The following is a 19,919-nucleotide window of genomic DNA, read 5'->3' on the forward strand; positions in this document are numbered from 1 at the left end:
CTTAGTATATTGGGATACCTCATATGCATAGTTATCATTCCCCGCTTAGAAAGTATTTGATTATGTCTAAGACTATTTTAATGCTCTGTATGGGTTTTTACCTCCTTAGGATATCTGTTTTTACAAAACATAATATTGTCATTTTCCATCATTAAGATATTTTTTGTGACTTTTGATAGAAACTGGTTAGTGCATGTGTACACCATAATTAATGATAATCGAATTAAATAGAGTTTTATGACTGACTGACTGAACTTGGTGTGAAGCTGACACTTAACACCCAGAGCTGAACAAAGCAACTGTGTCTCTGGAGACCTGTTCTTGATAAGCATATACTCTCAGAAGGTTTAATGCCAAAAACAGAGTGACTGGACTTTCGAGCAAGAGAGAAGGCACCGTGTGTTTACATTGTGTTCATAGGAGTGGATATTGACTGCATCTGCAAGCGGTAGTTTCAGTACCATCAAGAGCCTATCCTTTTTCAGGGCCTTCAGGTTTTCTATTTGATGCTTACCCGGGTTGCGAGCGAAGCTTCGATTAAGCAGAGTTACTGCAGTAAATGAAGTTCCAACAATGAGGTTACAGGAGCCAAGTTGCGATGATAGGAAATCGAGGTACTGGTCAGATCGGTGTAATAGTCAAGGTTGATGTAATGGTAAAGTCAATGTAATTCACAGGTCGATGTGATGGTCAAGTCGATGTCATGGTCAGATCGATGTAATGATATAATGGTCAGGTCGATGAAATGGTCAAGTCGATCTAAAGGTCAGGTCAATGTAATGATGCAATGGCCAGGTGGATGTAATGGTCAAGTCGATCTAAAGGTCAGGTCAATGTAATGATGCAATGGCCAGGTCGATGAAATGGTCAAGTCGATCTAAAGGTCAGGTCAATGTAATGATGCAATGGCCAGGTGGATGTAATGGTCAAGTTGATATAAAGGTCAGGTCAATGTAATGATGCAATGGCCAGGTGGATGTAATGGTCAAGTTGATATAAAGGTCAGGTCGGTGTAATAATGAAATGTTCAGGTCAATGTAATGGTCAAGTCAATGTAACGGTGAAGTTGATGCACTGATATAATTTTCAGGTGGATGTAATGGTCAAGTCGATGTAACAGTCAGATTGATGTAACTGTCTAGTCGTTGTAATGATGCAATGGTCAGGTAGATGTAATGACACAATGGTCAAGTTAACACAGCGGTCACTCAGTGTAATAGTGCAGAACATAAGGGGATGCTCGGTTCTGGGAAGCATTTCGTTAGAGAGTCCTGTCCCTGGACAGAAGTCTGACCTTAGACAGCCCAATGAGGCTCCTGATTCCCACAGACACTCTGACAGCTCCCTAATGCTGGCTCCAGGAGCCGCACATATGAACAACACTGTATGCTTTCAGCAGTTCATTAAAAAGCACTTACTGGTGAGCTGCAGTGAAGCATGCACCATTAATTATTCCTCAAAGCCCCCGAGAAGCATTTCTTTTGTTTCTCTGAAGCGTCTGAAGGAAAAGCGAATGGCTTTCGGCGCAGGGACAGATTGGCGCAAAGGCTTTCGGGAGCCTGGCCAATCGGCGACTGTAAACTGCAGGAATGCACTTCCCAGTTAGAGCTGAGGTCACAACATAAACCTGTACGAGTGTTTGCAACACATGTGTCTACACCTGACAATGGATACTCCTGATGCTCATTAGCATTACGGAGGTGACGTCATGAATTCTAAAGTGCCCTTTTTACCTGGGAGACGTTTGCAAGTTGCAAGACACCCATTACACTCCATACACTCTCCAAACCTTAGATGATTTTGGCGGACGTTCAGACGTTGAAAGAGGAAACAAGCATTTGCAATGCAATGGGTCTCGCGTTTGCTCGAGTTAGAGCTATTAGTGTTGTGAATTCCTAACTGGACTTTTCTTGCCACATAAATTGAAAATGAAAAGTAAAACAGTTGACAAAAGTGAGCCGATTCAAAGCGCCATGGGCACATGAGCATGAGTGCAAGCGCGAAGGAGAAACACAAAAGGAAAAAGAAGTAAGCTCGCAGTCAAACGTATTGGCAAACATGCAATTATCCATGTAACAGGGTCGATGGCCAAGGTGGTAAAAAAAAGTGCCCCAAGGAGGGACACACATAAAGCATTTATCAATGATAACAAAGGATTTTTGAACGGCAAGCCCAGGAACGAGTGATAGTGATAAGCATGTGGTGGGCGTGGTTAAAAGCCCACAGATAGATTGCAACAGGCCAGAGCGCTTGCGCGCTCAACCTAAAAATAAAGTGCTCTAAGGAAGTGTCCAGGATGCAGGAAGGAATGGTGATTTTAAGTTATTCCACCTTGATTTTGTAATAATAAGTGAATCCGGAAATACTCTCTCCAAATCTGTGTGGATTTTGTATCCATTCCGTGAAAACTAATGGCCCCAGATCTGTATCCATTTAACACCATCTTGGAGCAGGACGGGCATTGCCTGGGCACAGCAGTTATCCACTGCCCCTGCATCACCTGGATCCAGTACCCCTGGGGCAAAGATTCCCAGGTTCAGCTTTACAGAATCATCAATTCTATGCCTGAGACATTGGGCATGTTGGAATGGGCAGAGCAGTATCCCATCCAGGAAGAATGCTCCAGTAAACTCCCAATGAGGTCCTTGATGGGCGATTAAGGATTAGATGCAAAGTATTCCTAAAAATGGTTCAGTTTCTTGGGGCATCCACCAGGTCTGCTCTCAAATAAATGCCATTTTCAAGATTTAGACACAAAATCCAGATACAAAAGGAACAAACACTGGAATTGTCAACATGGTTGGAAGCGGTAAGCTAGTAGAAAGGCTATTATTATTTTATTTTTTATTGCAAAATAAAGAGAAAAAGAAAAATGTACTACTAAGTGTGGTGTTCATATGCTTGCAATAAAGTGTTAAAATAAAAATTAACCATTGTATCTAATTTTCATAGGCTAGTGGGAGTGCTTCCTAGCAGGCAGCTGTTCTAAGAATTTTTCTAGAAGGTACTTTTAGTTTTCATAGACATCAAAGGAAAATACGAATCTTTTTGGCACAAAGTAAAGTTACTACTGACTTTGAAAGACTTCAACTCCAAGACATAGTTTAAAAACACAAGAATGACGACAAAACGTGAAAAAGGATAAATAATGGAAATTGAAGAAAAGCATTGGTGAAGTAAAGTGTTGGTCCAGCAGTCCTGGCACAGAAGTGCATTTCTTTTTAGGTAAAAATGAACATTGAGAAGGAAAAATATCATCCCTTACAGTGCAAAATAGTCAATGACTATAATTGACTGATTAATTGCACCATACTCGGTGCAGTGATGGGAGAAGCAACATGTGAATGATAGTTGAACAGACTAATGGATGAAGGGGCAGACTCAAAATTCCCCTATGCATGACTAAATTTATGCATTTTATATTTCTGAATTTCTTTGATTAACCAGAGGCTGTTGAGGCCTAAAAAGATAGCATGAAAGTGTCCAAAATATGCAATTTACACTTCTTGGAATTTCAGCTCTATTCCTGGAAATTCTAAATTGTAATTTAAATCCCTGCAGGTGACACATTTTACAGTTACATTTATATTAAAACTGTGGGAAATTACAGTGTTATGTCAACTCTTTTAATTAATAAATTAAAAGGGTAGAGATGCAGGACCAGGGCCGTGTAAGTCTCTCATGAGGAAGGCCCTTGTGTAATTAAAAGAACCCATTAAAGGACAAAAGTTAAAGTCAAAATGATGAAGGTTCACTCAAATTAAAGCATCATGAAAGAAAGCAAAAAGCACTTAGTCTAATTCAAATCAGCATCAATAATGCATCAAGTAATGGAAATGCGAGAGGACCAAAATAAGCTCTGCCTGCAAAGCAAGTAAATAGCCAGAACCAACGTTAGTTCACCAAGAGGACTAACATGGAATCTGCTCAGTTCGGAAGTGAAGGTAAGTCTAAGCATAAATCATCAGACAGACGCCACACAATTTGTAAAGCAAGAGAAGTTTGAATATATATAACAGACAGACCAACATGGAGTCTGACCTGAGAGAAAGCAAGCAAAAAGTCCAAGTATAAATCAACAAGGAAAATGACATGGAGACTGCTCAGACAGAAAGGTGAATAAGTCTGGCACACATCCCAAAAAGGTCACATTCCATGGGTTCCAGGCAGTGAAAGACATGGTGCGATTTGACATACTAGGGCAATAGTAATAAAATCACACACATATAAACCAATAGCTTTTCAAGAAAATATGTCAAATAAGAAACATTTAGGAACACCTACTTCCATGCATACTATAATGAGGTGTACATAAGAGATAAAGAAAATATCATGACATTTATGCAACAAATAAAAACAATAGACAGTGCAACTGATGAATGACTCGGAGCAGTGTCACAGTGCTGTGAGCTTGTTACAAATACAGAAACATTCTATGCATGACTGCATTTCTTGATGAGCACTAATTAATAGGTTTCACATTGAAAAGTAAACAGCACCATTAAATGAATTCTATTTCGCTCGTTTTCTGAAAACGAAATGCACAGAAGAGAAACATGCACGTAGGAAACTCCTTCAAGTCACTTAAAAGCCCACTTCTTTTCTGTCACTATAAAATGTATGTCCATGCAGGGTAACTTTGGCCTAGTCAACTCAACTGATGCCTGATAATGCTAATTAAAACACATTTAATTCAAGCATTATCCTAAAGATGTGCTCACATTTGCAAACTGAAGTTTGGAACGCTGGGGGAAAATCTTTAGAAATCTGAGAATCAGTAAGAAAGATTGGAGGCAAAATATCACGGATTTTAGGGTAGGAATTGCAGAAGTGAACTGGAATTTTAGAGGAGTGATAATAGTCAAATTCCTCTTGCAGACATACATTTCAAATTATGACTAGCGGCACCCTCAGATAGCAGAGTCTGCAACCATCACAAGCTCTGATTACCCTCTAGCTATCATTGCATGGTACCCACAGCTATAAACCGACCAATGGGGTGGTAGCCATCCTCCTCCTGCACTTTCTTTCCCACAAACTCTAGTCTATATTGCTGTTCTGCATAGCTTCTCCCTTTTCTCATGCACTTTCACTTTGCCTTTATTCTACGTTTTGTTTTCATTTGACCAATTGAAAACATGATTTCAGGCAGGGATCTCCAATGTAGGTGCAGGGGGATCAGATCCATTCCAGTATGATGGAGTGATGATCCTGGTGGGGGATATTGCTTCGCCAGACTCTGAGTGGTCCAGTGTCTCCACTCCTGATCAAATAGATCTGGATGGTGGGGGTGGGGGGCTTTGCAAGCAGAGATTCAGCCTGACCTCACCTACACCCCTATAAGGCCCCCAAACCAGATCACAGCATCTCCTCGCCCTGGATGACATCTCTGCTCTCTGCCTCCACCCCCAGACCCACACTGGTCCCCGCTCTCATTTACCACTTCTTTAAAGCGCATAGTATTTGCCGGTACATGTGCCCCTGGAACCTGGGACAACAGGTTGACCCAGTAATTTTGAGTCTGCACTGGTACTCCCCATTCTGTGGACAAATACCTATCACTGGCTCGACCCCAGCTCATATATCTGCCATCTTGCAATGAGGGCCATAGAATCAATCAACTTTGTTTAATAAATGTTGCCACCAGCAACTCTCTGGTAAGCAGGATGTGAATCCATGTTATCTAGGAGAGCTTTGTGATGCCAGGTGTTTATGTAACCAATCAGAGAATTGTGACATCAGAACTAAAGAGATATAAAACATCACTCTCTTGTGACATCACAACAAGAGTGTTATCTTCCTCTAAGTCTGAGTTCAGACCTCGCTTGATGTCACTGTGTATCAGCAGTAAAAATATTGAACAATGACAGCCTCTCTGGTAGTGCGTACAGAATCATGATACTGTATCGAAGCATCATGTGCCTCATGTCATATGAGCAGTGAAGAGCTTATGCAAGCCTTGACCCTTCCTGGTAGCCTCTGTGACTCTGACAGGAGCATCAAGGAATGGAACGGCTGCTCCCTGACTCTTTCTTGCACCTCCTGTTCTTTTCAGGCATCAAAGCGCTTCCCATCTTTGTATGGACCTGTCTGCTTCTTGGTTGAACTCATTACTAAACCAACAGGGTGTTCCAAACCTCAGCAGTTTTGTAGCTTTGTAGAGTCCCAATCTGCAGGGACAGTGCCATGCTGGAGGTTTAAGTTTAGTTGAGTGTCAAATTTGGAACATCCAACTTCACACGATATACATTGTTGCAATAATCCTTAAATTATGGAGGACACCTTCAACCAGTCCCCATTTTTAAGCCAACCGCATTTTGCATACTGGGATTGTAAACATGAATTGGAAAAAGTGAAACTACACGTCCCACAATGCAAAGTGCTGATTGCTAAAAACAGAACGAGGTCAGGATTCCACAGTAAGACGAAATGTTTTAAATATTGTTCTAGTTTTATTTCAGAGAGGGAATGGTTAACCATAATGTTAATGTTCTGATTGCTTTGGTCGAAAGGAACTTCAACCCATAGTTACTTTGGGTAATCTGGGACCCCCTTTCTTTTACTCAGTTCTGTCTTTCTATTTTTCTGATCTTGATGAGGGAGTATGATTTACAAAAAGTCAGAAAAAATACAGAAATCTATAAAGCCTTACCATCTTAATGTGATTTTAGTAAAAATCAGATTTTTTTGAAAATGAGAAGGACACATGGAAATCTATGCAGATTTTTCCACAGGGTTTGACTGGGACAGGTAATGGGCCCGGGCACCAAACTAACAGTGGCCCTCATTATTGAATTAGATAGCTAAAAAAGTGGTCCATGTTTGCAAACGAGGACAGTTTTGAACTTGTAAAGACATGCTGTGTACGTGTTTTGCGAGATATGGGAGAGTGCATGGGTTTCAGCTTGCTGCAGGCAATCTTTGTTTTAATATCAGGGAAATCAACAGAAAAACTGGCCCAGCTGGTAATAAAACAGGCCCACAAACTGCTGAAATACTGGCCCACACATTTACCTGTCGGACCGGCCCTTCAGGCGCTGCCTGATTACACTATTGGCCAGTTACTCATACTTCCCTACTCAGCGACCCCATGTTTGTCACTGAGGAACATCTGCAGCAGTAAATGTTGGGGAAACGTATAACTATACATTTAATTTTATTTCCTTATTTTCCCTGCACGGAAAACATTTTTCCATGCAGATGCAAAGATTTCCCTAGTCCACTGCAAAGATGTGGTACAAGCCCTGGTACTCTCACATCTGGATAGTGATAATGCCCTATTCCATGTCCTCTCTGAATCCACAATGACACTACTTAGGACCATATTACATGCCACAGTATGTCACATCCAGGGACAGAAAAAATATGATCAGATCAACCCCACCCTGATAGATCTCCATTCCCTCTTCTTGCCAGCCCACACCATCTTCAAATCCAGCTGTAGCATTTAAAAAGCCATCACGACCAGCATTCCTGCTTATCATGCAGACAAGCTCAACATCTCTGGCGGTTCTTGGTACACACACATCCACGTACATCCACATACACGTTCAGACTACAGCCTAGGAGGTGTAAAAAAGAAAAAAAACACAAGACTGAAGACCCCACAACTGCCAAGAAGAACTTTGTACAATGTGATGGAAGCCGTTGCTGCCTCAAGCTCAACTCTGACAAGACAGAGATCCTCATCCTGGGGCCCTCCACATCAGCCTGGGGCAACTCCTGCTGGCCAGCCACCCTCGGCACCCCCACCACCCCAACAAATCATACACGCAACCTCGGTTCCATCCTGGACTCATCGCTCACCATGACCCGCAAAGCCAACTCAGTCCCATGCTCCTGTTTCCACACACTCCGACTTCTCCGGAAGATCCCAAAATGGATCCCAAGGGACTGCTGCAGAATTGTAACCCATGCCCTGGTTACCAGCAGACTCAACTATGGCAACGCCCTCTACGCTGGCACCACCCAGAAGAATCTGAAGAAACTACAGCACATCCAAAACGCCTTCCCCACAGTCATCCTGGACGTTCGCCGCCACTAACACATCACCAATCACCTAAGAGACCTTCACTGGCTTCCTATTGAGAAAACAATTAACTTCAAACTACTCATCCACACATACAAGGCCCCCAGAACCTAGGACCCACCTACCTCAACCACCGCACCACCTTCTACTCCCCCACCAGACCTCTCCGTTCCACTCAACAGGCACTAGCCACCGTACCCCGCATGTGGAAGACCTCAGCTGGAGGAAGATCCTTCACCTACCTCGCAGCAAAGAGTTTTAACACCCTGCACCTGCGCCTCAAGCAGTCACAATTGCTACCCCAACTCAGGAAGGGCCTTAAAACCTGTCTCTTCAACTGAAGCACAGGGGACAAACCCCCTCGTGCCTTGAGACTCTTACGGGTGAGTAGTTGCGGTCTATAAATGCTGATTTGATTTAATTTGAAGACTGCAGGTCTTTTCCATCTGTGCACCCAGGATCTGGTACAACATTGCTCTGTCCATTTGGGCTGCTTCAATGCTGCTTCACTTCAGGAAGGAGTTGAAGACTAACATCGTTAAGGAACACTGCAACACAATGCATTAACCGTCCACAACCAGCTACCTCGCCTACCACTTAGTGACTTTATGCATCTCTTTGACTATGTAAAGCACCGCTTCCTCTTGGCTAGGTGTGTGCTATAAAATTACCATACTCACGCACAAATACATACATTTTCCACACTTTTTTTCACACTTAGTCCAGCATTGACTTTAGCATCAGAGTTATCTGCTCCAATGCAAATGTTAATGAGTCCGCAAAATGTTTTGACTCTGTAAGTGTCCACTACATTTCCAATGCCTTTCGAGTCTGACCCCTGGATAGACACATGTCCCATTCCAAGCCTTCATCATGCCCCAGCAGAAGGTCTGCTGCACTGGTGGAATTTCCATAGTCAAGGATGGAGTTTTGGGTTGGGAATGCCAGAAATGTTGATTCTATGAATCAGGATTTGAGGACGTCAACTCTAAAGACAACCGTTTGTGGTCTTACATGTAATTATGTAATTTATGAGCACAAATACCTTTTCTGTTACTCCACCCATGCAGGACTTCCTGTGCGAAATATCAAAGTCTAAATCCTCTAAAAGAGGCCTGGTCAGCCTACCTTAATTCTACATATTCTTATACATTTTGTCACATAACCTGTTTATTTAAAAACATGTTTCAAATGACTATTTTATTTTCTTAAAAACATTGAGCTTCTTTTTGGTACTAAGTTATTTCATAATCATGATACACCTCAAAGGAGTACACGACTGAAACCAGCTTTCTTTGGCCAGCTTGTGTCAATTACTCAAAATAAAGCCGAGGTGCCATAATTAAATGGTAGAGTCCACACTGTGACATTGCAATGACTGGCTGATGTCATTATGCCAGAAAAGTGAGAGCACTGTTAATGTTCATCTAAGACTGATATAATATCATACATATTTTAACAGTATCTACAATATAAACAAATGTTATTTAGATTAGGTCTATATCAGGATATTATCAACAAAAATATTGTCTGACACTAATGCCATGTCCCTAATATTGTTTACAAAAATATATTTGACTGAGTGTAAATTTTCCATTATTAACTCCAATGGGGTGATATTCTGTATAAGATGTTTAGGACACAGTGGCCCTCATTACGAGTTTGGCAGGTAGAAAAGGCAACCTGCCAAACTACCGTGGTCAGGTCACCACCACTGCGGTGACCTTCCTGGGGCCCCTATGACGAATTCTCCACTGGGTCAGCGGGAAACAGTCCACAACATTGAGCCGGCAGCAATTTTGCGGTGTGTAGGGTGCAACAGCACCCGTCGCGCTTTTCACTGTCTGCTAGGCAGACAGTGAAAAGCGCAACAGAGCTGTTCATGGGGGCCCCTGCACTGCCCATGCCAAGTGCATGGGCAGTGCAGGGGCCCCCAAGGGGCCCCTTGCACCCCATCTCTGCCAGCTTTTATATGGCAGTGCTACCAGCTTGCAAAAGCTGGCGAAGAGGGGACTCGTAATCCCCAGGGCGCTGCATGCAGCACTGCCCTGGTGGATTAGGACCGTCGGCACCACCAGCCCCTCCTGTGAAGGGAAACTGGCGGTGCCAGCGGTCCGACGTTGGCACTTTTGTCATGGTCCTAATGTGGCGGTCTGACCGCCGCCTAAGCGGTCAGACCACCACTTCAGTGGAGGTCAGACCGCCACTGTGAGTCTGGTAGTCCTAGACTTGTAATGAGGGCCAATATATCTATCAGACGTTAGTTTAGTTACAATATTCTGGCAACATCCCTTAAACGTAAGGGTGTACGACATTATAAATTACCCAGCAAACTATTTTAAAGTCGAAACATGTTGCTAGTAGGTACAATTTTCAGCACAAAAAGGTTGATGGGACAAGTATGTTTTTTTGCAAAATGTTTCCTGCAAGTAGATACCACAGGTCTCTTTCTCTGCAAAGCCCACAGCCTTTGGTTATTTTTCACACACTATTGATTTTAAAGTTTGACCAACATGGTGAAGTTGTTGAAGATGAATGCTGGTTTAGTTTCTTGCCAAAGCACAAATGTGAACATGTCTTTTTGAAAGCACAGTAAAGTACAGACAATATGAAAATGCCACATTTTAAGGAGAGTATAAGCCTAGATTGTCATATTTTTTAAAGACATTTGAAATAGAAATGTGACTAGATGAACATTTATGGTGTCTTGATATAGCAGAGAAATTTCACAATTATTTGTCATTATGTCAGCACGTAGTCCAGTGCAACTTCCAACACAATCTTGGGAGCATAGACCGCCCCCAAACAATAGCACAAAAATTAGTAATCAGTGAGCTCACTTTTTGGGTCGGTAGTCAGGAATTGATCGGTCCAGGGATATCCGATCGCTAAGCTGGGCATTATAGCCATACTCCTCAAACTTGGCTTCCAATTCATGGCTGTCTTCTCTTAATGTGGCAGCCATCCCACCTTGTCCCAGACCTCCAGGTCCTTCCACCAGGCCCATGGGTTTGGCCAACCCTGGGGACACAAAACAGAGGCAGAAAAAGATCAGTGAAGGGGATATGTTTATGTAAAATTCTAAAACACTTTGCTATGCTGGAAACTGAGCTTTGCAATATCTTGATACTTAATAATTAAAAACCTTTCTTCATTATCAATTGCATTTTAGAGTAAAACATTACCTTAAGTTTAGATGGGTCATGAGCTTTCTTAAAGGGTTCATACCAAATTTAAGACTATTACTGAAAACAAAAGAAGTAATCCATGCAATTCATAAAATAGTTAAAAACAGTGAGGAAAAGCAAAAACAAAACTGAGTATTGTACATGTGACAGAACTACTGGAGTCTGAGTGTACGCTTGTAGACGTGGTACATATAACACTAGTCAGTGGGTCCAACACTTGAGAAGGACAAACCTCATGGAGTCGTAGTGCGCACTCATAGGCGTGGGACAAATAGCACCAATCAATGGGTTCATTAATCGAGTAGGATCAGATATAAAGTCGGGGGAGCAGAACTTTTTGATGGACACTAAGAATTAAATTTTATTTTATTGCTTAAAGAGCTTGGTGTGCACCACTCAATGGCTTCCTTGTGCTAGATATGGACAATAGTATCAGACATAAATAACTGGGACAGATCTACTCAATAATGTAAAACTAATGAAACAAGGAAGTCTTAAGGACTTTCCTTAAGGCAAAGAGGTGCTTCCAACACTTGATGAACAAACATGGCTGCAAGAAGTCATAGACACAATAGAAGTGACATCATCAGCCTTTAACCCTCTAGTTTCATGAGAGGAAGTAGGTCAAACCAAGAGTGATATAACAAGGGTGCCATGGGTTTCAATGTTTGCAAGGAAAATGGGTCATCTGGGCACTGTTTTCCAAAGTAACACGTGGCCAAAACTGGAGGGGGGTGAGCCCTGTCACCCCTTGACTCCAATACTACTGCCTCTGCTGCACTCATTGCAGCTACACCCCAGTGAACCAAGCCTAATACCTACTGCCATAATAGAAGTGACATAAACCACCTTAAACTCACAATGGTGTCATGGGAAGTGCAATTGAACAACTTTTGAACCTGATTACTTCCAAGAATATGGAACCCTGTTGACATCACAAGAAGCTATATCACACACCCCTCACCCTATGACATTGTACAAAGAGACACTCCTCCGGCAATGGGTAAAATAATCCTACATCAAGTGTAAAGTTCCTAAAATACTTTCAAGAGCTCAATTTACAACTGATTGACTGGCCCATCACACTACAAAACTCGATGATTCACTCTGTACAAATATTAATAAACATCGGCAAAGCCAATAGATCTAATGTTGACAGCCAGCCTTTTGGCTTTATCAATATGTATTTTACTTTGCCATGTTTTGTGCAAAACGTTATAGTTGGGGAAGGCTCTGAGACCTTGCAATTTAATTTAAAAAAATACAGCGGCTAAAAGGAGAAATATGTTTTTTGGTTTCAGGAAACACACATTGATGTACCAGTCCCTGGCACTAAATGACATGGAGCCACTTTCTGTGTGAATGTGCTGCTTGTGAAAAGGTAGAATGCCATCACTCACAGTGAAGCTGGCCAGTGGCTAAAGTGGGCTGACCCACTACCGCATAATGTGTTCTGTAGCGAATAAATTTAAAATGTGAATAACACAATAACAGACAACTGGATGACGAGGAATGGCTGAGAAAACGTATAAGTACGTTAAACATATACAGTTGAAGGTATAAACAGTTATATCTGCCCCAAAATGAATAGTCATAACCCAAAAGCCAAACTATTTCCACATATAGTTCATGGCAGAATCATTGTCTCCCTCCATGGTGTCAAGAGAAGTTTACATCACAAATAATGGTAGCAGAAAAACTTGCACATACTCCTACAAGGTGAAAAATATCCAGGCCATGCTCACTGTGTCCTAGAATAATGACAATTTATTGTACTAAATGTACTACTTGGTTCAGTGAATAAACACTCACCACTGACATCTTCTGTCACTCGAAGGCAGGGGTCTCCAACCAGTAGCTCGTGAGCTACTAGTAGCTCGCCAGCTTCCTGGAAGTAGCTCGTGGAAGCCCACACCAGTAGGTGAAAGGGGAGAGTCTGGGCACATTGAAGGAGCTAGTGAGTCACATTTTCAGGCCTTTGGAGTCCCAGCCAGAACAACCAATGTCAGGTCTCCACACTAACACAAACACATACTGACAGTCTGCTGCAGTTGGATGATCTGCAACATGAACACATGCTTTCCCTCGCAGAGCATCAGCATTGAATAGAGATCATGTTGTGTACCTCATTGTGTCAATCACAGTGTGTAAATTAACACTCGGCCATGAACGAATGACAGAAGGAGCAAGAGTAGATTTGCTTTAGTGGGGGGAGGGCTGCAAGGAGTGATCCACATTGGTGATCTTACAAGGGAAGGTCTGTCCTGGAATCTTATTGGACATGGTCTAATTTGCTTTCATATGTAAAAGGACAAATAATTACTGAAATGCGAATCCATCATTTGGCACTATATTTTAGCGCAAAATGTGTCCGCTTGTTACTTTTTGATGTTAGGATAGTTTTCACAAAAAAAGCACACACAAAAAACTGCTGCAAACAACGGGTGTTAGCATCTGTCTGTTTGTATTTATCCAGCACTCCAGTGCAATTTAATTACATGACGTGCTATAATTTTTAGTGTACCTCAAAATTACGCTGGTCTAACTTAAATTTCACTCATGCCTAGTCATAATGTAACAGTGATAATATTCATGAGTAGCTCAGGGTGATATTCATTGACCAAAAGTATCTCCTGTCATGGAAAAGGTTGGAGACTCCTGCTCTAAGGTCACAATTCCATGATTTAATCAGTTCACAAACTGCACAATCAACGTGCACCGCCACTGATGCCTTCATAGACTTCTGTGATCTCTTGGACTTGAGTCCAAAAATTCTTAAATCTTCAGGCCAGTGTTAAAAACCCCAAGGAATCTCTGCTCGCATAGCTCCCCCCTTTCACTCTCCTCCTGTAGCTGCCTACAGGCCACCTTCACATCAAATGTATATGTATACATTACTGAGGTGGAGAAATCGCCTGTCTAGTTATGGTTAGTACAGAGCTTCAAGTGATAAGGCTTTTTTGTATTCTGTATAACTTTGGCACCATTCGACAAATCTGAATAAAATTTGACTTCAGAAAAGTAACCTGATTTGTGCTCAGCATGGCAAGTTTCTTGCAGCTCTGTCAAGGCAGTGAGAATTTAAGGGGAGGCAGCCAGAAAAAATAACTGTCTCCATATTAACTTCCATAGACATGTTTGCTCTTGCTAATCCAAACTTTGCATGGAAGTACAACTTTATCGAAGAAAAGGGAGTTTCTTTGCTTGATTTGATGTAAATTCATTCAGTACCATTTGAGCCAGTTCGGTTTGTGCACCTGTTGAAATTGTGGCATCTCGACTGACTGAGTGCCTTGAATGGTTCTCCGGTTCCCGGATCTCAGGAAACATTGCATGAAGCCTGGCACTGCAGGCTTTGAGTTTCACTCACCTCGGGCTGCCTTCTCTTGTCCTCCTGCACAGTGCTTAATTTGTAAATTAAAAGGTGCCGGTGCTCAAAGCCCTCCTCTTAAACACGAGGCTGCTGTAATTAAATCTGCCAGCACTGAATACTAAGGCAGCGTAATCTTGAAGCCATCTTGGGCCTCTTCAATCCATTTACGGCCACCCCCTGCCCTTTCAGCTGATCTTGCAGCTTTCTCCCTTTATGACGCTTTTTCATTTTTCTAATCCTCTGTCTTTCCCATACGTGTCTTTTGCTTGCAGCAAATGCTTGAGGCAGAAGAATAAGCCCCAACAACAAGCACAAATTAAGCACTGCTCCTGCACTCTTAGAAGCTGCTTCTTGCCCCTCAGCATCAAAATCACCTGCCTGAGGTTTTGCAGCTATCTTTTGAAGATGCCCTACAGCCAATCCGGTTCCAGTTTTTGTTCCTGTTTCTTTCCTTGCCTCATCATGGCGGTTTCTTCCTTTATTCCTTTCAGTTTTCCCAACCATTTGAGTTTCCTGTTGTGTGATATTTGAAGTAAGTGAATTTTCCTGTCCCTTTCCTATATAAGGACTTCACTATGGTTGGAGGGCGTGGCACAAGAAAACTGTTTCTCCTCTCCCCTGCTTGCTGATCCTGACCTTACTTCTGAAGAGTTCCACTATTGGAATTCCTATTCCAAGAAGGAGTTAATAAGGTCCACTTCTCCCTTCCTAGAGAATGCCTAATCCTTTGTTATATAGTGGGTTGTCTAAAAGGGGTGTGGACCAGTTTACCCCAGGTCAGAGGTTTGAGATAAAAGAAGGTTGAGAACCCACTTATATTGCGAAATATCAAAGTTGCAGTAATGTCACAATTTGTAGTCAGGAAATGATACATCGAGTCAAAACATTGAGTCCGAGTACATCTATTAATGTTCATATGGCCTGGAGATCAAGAACACTTGTTGATGTCTTTTTGATAAAAAGTTTCTTTGACATGTAGAGGAACAGCCAACACGTGTTTCGCCCCCTTGTGGTGGGTTCACCTGGGGCTATTTCAAGGCTAATATTGTTCAGCAAATAGAGTCCATTTTAGAGGTCATTGAGAATAATCGGTCCTGTAGTGTTAGGGTGACCCGTGATTGATCCTGCATCGGTATTGCGGTGTCCTAGTCCGGCGCCATATTGAATGGCGCCATATTGAATTCAGATTCTGGTTTTCTTTTCAAGTCTAAACCCTGCAAGGAGAGTTTCATGCTGTTGACGTTTTCCTCCTGAGGTGGCAGCTTCTCAAAGGCACTTTCCTACCACATATTTCAGTGTGGGGATGACATTTTGGCTTCCAGAAACAGTTACCCACGCAATGGAAGACTCAGACTGGATTTTGGGTAAGTCTTCAATCCAGATCAGCACCCAAATGTGGGTCCGTGAACCTGAGTCCTCTGATTAGCTGGCTGTAACTTAGAGTCTTAGAGGTAGTGGCTGTCACTAGAGAATGTGGGGCTTGGTCCTTGTGCCCTGAAAGTAAAGAAAAAAGCCATGAGTGGCAGCGGGACTAAGCTCTGACATTTGTGAACCCTGCTATAGGTTTCGTAAACCTTGCAGCAAGGACTTCTGAACTTTAGCTGACCATCTGTCACAAACTCTGTGGGGGTTCAAACAAGAGCCAAAAAGTCACGAGGGGTTTCCTAACCTACTTTGAGGTTCATGAACGCCACCTAAAAAATGGAACATTTAAAAAAAAACATAAAAGGGGTAAGTCCCCACTTGGCTACAGAAATACCATGGGCACTAAGTGGTGGGTTGCGTTTACGACCTGGCCTTAAGTCAAAGGCTGTGCACAGTGATGGTTGAGCACCAACAGTGGGTAGGCTCCAGACCCTAAGGAAAGGCCAGGGCCTGTGGCCAATGCCTGCTGTGCACAGCCAAAAGTGGTTCGCAGTGAGGAAGTGTTAGAAATGGGGTCTTTGGTTGGCAGTCAGGTTACCCCATGTCCAAGCAAGGACCCTCACTCTAGTCAGGGTAAAAGAGAATCACCCTCAGCTAACCCCTGCTTACTGCCTTGGTAGCTTGGCACGAGCAGTAGGCTTAACTTCAGAGTGCTAGGTGTAAAGTATTTGTACCAACACACACAGTAACTTAATGAAAACACTACAAAATGATACAACACAGGTTTAGAAAAATAGGAAATATATATCTAAACAAAACAGGATCAAAACGACAAAAGTCCACAATACACAAGTCAAGTTATCAATAAAAATGCAAAAAGAGTCTTTAAGTAGTTTTAAACACACACTAACACTTATAGCATGAAAAAGTACCTTGGGTGTGTCAAAAATAACCCCGCACGGGCGAGTGTGCGTCAAAAAGGGCTTGCGATGCGTCAATTGCACTCACGAGCGGGACCTTGCGTCGTTTCTCCTTTCAACGGGTCGGGTGCGTTGTTTCTTCTCTCCGCAGGAGACTGATGCGTCGATCCGGTCAGCACTCTCGGGTCCGGGCAGGCTTTGCGTTGTTTTTACACGCCCAGCAGTACTTGTGTCGGAAATCCAGCCGCACGATGATCCGAAAACCACACAGCGCGGGTTGCGATCTCCCAGCCTCTGTCAGCGATGATGCGCGTCGTTTCTCCTGCTCCGTGCGTCGATTCTTCGGTCGCGTTTCTGGTGAGCGTCGATTTTCAGCTGCGGAGCCAGCGGCGTGTCATTTCTTCAGCCGCAGATCGGAGTTGCGTCTATCTTTTCCCCGCACGGTGCTCTGTGCGTGGATTTCCTTTTTTTTAGGCTTCCAGCTTCTCCTTCCAGGGTCCCAGGAACTGGATGGGCACCACAGGGCAGAGTAGGAGTCTCTCTAGAGACTCCAGGTGCTGACAGAGAGAAGTCTTTGCTGTCCCTGAGACTTCAAACAACAGGAGGCAAGCTCTAAATCAAGCCCTTGGAGAGTTCTTCTCAAGATGGAAGGCACACAAAGTCCAGTCTTTGCCCTCTTACTCTGGCAGAAGCAGCAACTGCAGGATAGCTCCACAAAACACAGTCACAGGCTGGGCAGCTCTTCTTCCTCAGCTCTTCAGCTCTTCTCCAGGCAGAGGTTCCTCTTCTTTCCAGAAGTGTTCTAAAGTCTGTGGTTTTGGGTGCCCTTCTTATACCCAATTTCTCCTTTGAAGTAGGCCTACTTCAAAGTAAAGTCTCTTTTGAATGTGAAATCCTGCCTTGTCCAGGCCAGGCCCCAGACACTCACCAGGGGGTTGGATACTGCATTGTGTGAGGGCAGGCACAGCCCTTTCAGGTGTGAGTGACCACTCCTCCCCTCCTTCCTATCACAGATGGCTCATCAGGATAAGCAGGCTACACCCCGGCTCCCTTTGCGTCACTGTCTAGTGTGAGGTGCAGCCAGCCCAACTGTCAAACTGACCCAGACTGGGAATCCACAAACAGGCAGAGTCACAGAAAGGGTATAAGCAAGAAAATGCTCACTTTGTAAAAGTGGCATTTTCAAGCACACAATCTTTAAATCAACTTTACTCAAAGATGTATTTTTGAATTGTGAGCTCAGAGACCCCAAACTCCACATGTCCATCCGCTCCCAAAGGAAATCTACACTTTAATCAGATTTAAAGGTAGCCCCCATGTTAACCTATGAGAGGGACAGGCCTTGCAACAGTGAAAAACAAATTTAGCAATATTTCACTGACTGGACATTTAAAACACATTACTATGGCCCTCATTCTGACCTTGGCGGTCGGCGGAGAGACGGCGGTCGGACCGCGAACAGACCGGCGGTATTAAAAATGGCATTCTGACCGCGGCGGTCACCGCCGCAACCGACCGCCACTTCCCCACTCCGACAGCCACGGCGGTCATGACCGACGGGCTGGAGTCTGCGCACTCCGGTCCGGCGGTCGACCCAAGACCGCCAACGGTATCATGACCCTGCTTACCGCCGCGGTTTCTGGCGTTCGGGAACCGCCATGCGAACCATGGCGGTAGGCACTATCGGGGCCAGGGAATTCCTTCCCTGGCACTGATAGGGGTCTCCCCCACCCCCCACTGCCCCCCCGAGTCCTCCCCCCACACCCTCCACCCCCCTGCCACCCCCCAGAGGTGGTACGAACCCCCTCCCCACCCCCACCCCGACATGCACATACACGCACCCCGACATGCACACACCCCCTACATGCACACATACACACCCCCTACACACACACATACACAACGGGGACACATACCCGCACACATACATGCCGACATGCGCACCCGCCGAACTACACACATTGCCCATAGGCACAGCAGCACTCCCCGCCCGCATGCACGCACTCACACACCCCCTCTACACACTCCCACGCACACCCCCATGCACGCACACATCACACAACACCCCCCCACCCCCTCCCCTCACGGACGATCAACTTACCTTGTGCGTTGGTCCTCCGGGAGGTGACAGGAGCCATGGGGAGGTGACCGCCAACAGAAGACCGCCAACAGAAGACCGCCACACAGAAATGTGGGTCATAATTCTGTGGGCGGTGTTCTGCTGGCGTGGCGGTGGAGGTTGACCAGTCTCCACTTTCCCGCCGACCGCCAGTGTGGCTGCTGGCGGTTTTCCGGCGGAACGCTCCCAGCGGTCAGAATGCGCACAGCGGCATACCGCCGCGGTCGGCGATCTTCACCGCGGCGGTAACTCGGCGGTCTTGCGAAAAGACCGCCAAGGTCAGAATGAGGGCCTATATGTCCTACCTTAACCATACACTGCACCCTGCCCTTGGGGCTACCTAGGGTCTACCTTAGGGGTGTCTGACATGTAAGAAAAGGGAAAGTTTAGGCCTGGCAAATGGGTACACTTGCCAAGTCGAATTTACAGTTAAAACTGCACACACAGACACTGCAGTGGCAGGTCTGAGACATGATTACAGAGCTACTTATGTGGGTGGCACAACCAGTGCTGCGGGCCCACTAGTAGCATTTGATTTACAGGCCCTGGCACCTTCAGTGCACTTTACTAGGGACTTACTAGTAAATCAAAAATGCCAGTCATGGATAAACCAATCAAAAATACAATTTACACAGAGAGCATATGCACCTTATCACTGGTTAGCAGTGGTAAAGTGCTCAGAGTTCAAAAGCCAACAGCAACAGGTCAGAAAAAGATTGGGGATGACCGTGCATAACCAAAAAAGTCCAACAGGAAGGGAATAATTTAAAGGAATTTGTAAGTAGGAACTATTAAGTAGTAGCTAAAAATATGCTAGCAAAACAAAACTTAATAGCCATTCAAATTGGCCATCTATGGTTAGCCAAGCAATCCATAACTCACACACCTGCCATTCAAACGTTGACTCACGCACTAAATCCAGTGC

At 44.1% G+C, this 19,919-nt stretch overlaps 1 protein-coding gene across 1 annotated transcript in view; it reads right to left on the minus strand.

The window, feature by feature from the left end:
* The window catches only part of GALNT9 (polypeptide N-acetylgalactosaminyltransferase 9), a 665,915-nt gene that overhangs the window by 534,489 nt on the left and 111,507 nt on the right, over positions 1–19,919 (minus strand). The window contains exon 2 of the mRNA XM_069215248.1: positions 10,870–11,050. Coding sequence (XP_069071349.1) covers positions 10,870–11,050 — 181 coding nt within the window. The remainder of the gene's footprint in view (positions 1–10,869; positions 11,051–19,919) is intronic.

The sequence above is a fragment of the Pleurodeles waltl genome, chromosome 11, assembly GCF_031143425.1.
Source record: "Pleurodeles waltl isolate 20211129_DDA chromosome 11, aPleWal1.hap1.20221129, whole genome shotgun sequence".
NCBI lineage: Eukaryota > Metazoa > Chordata > Amphibia > Caudata > Salamandridae > Pleurodeles > Pleurodeles waltl.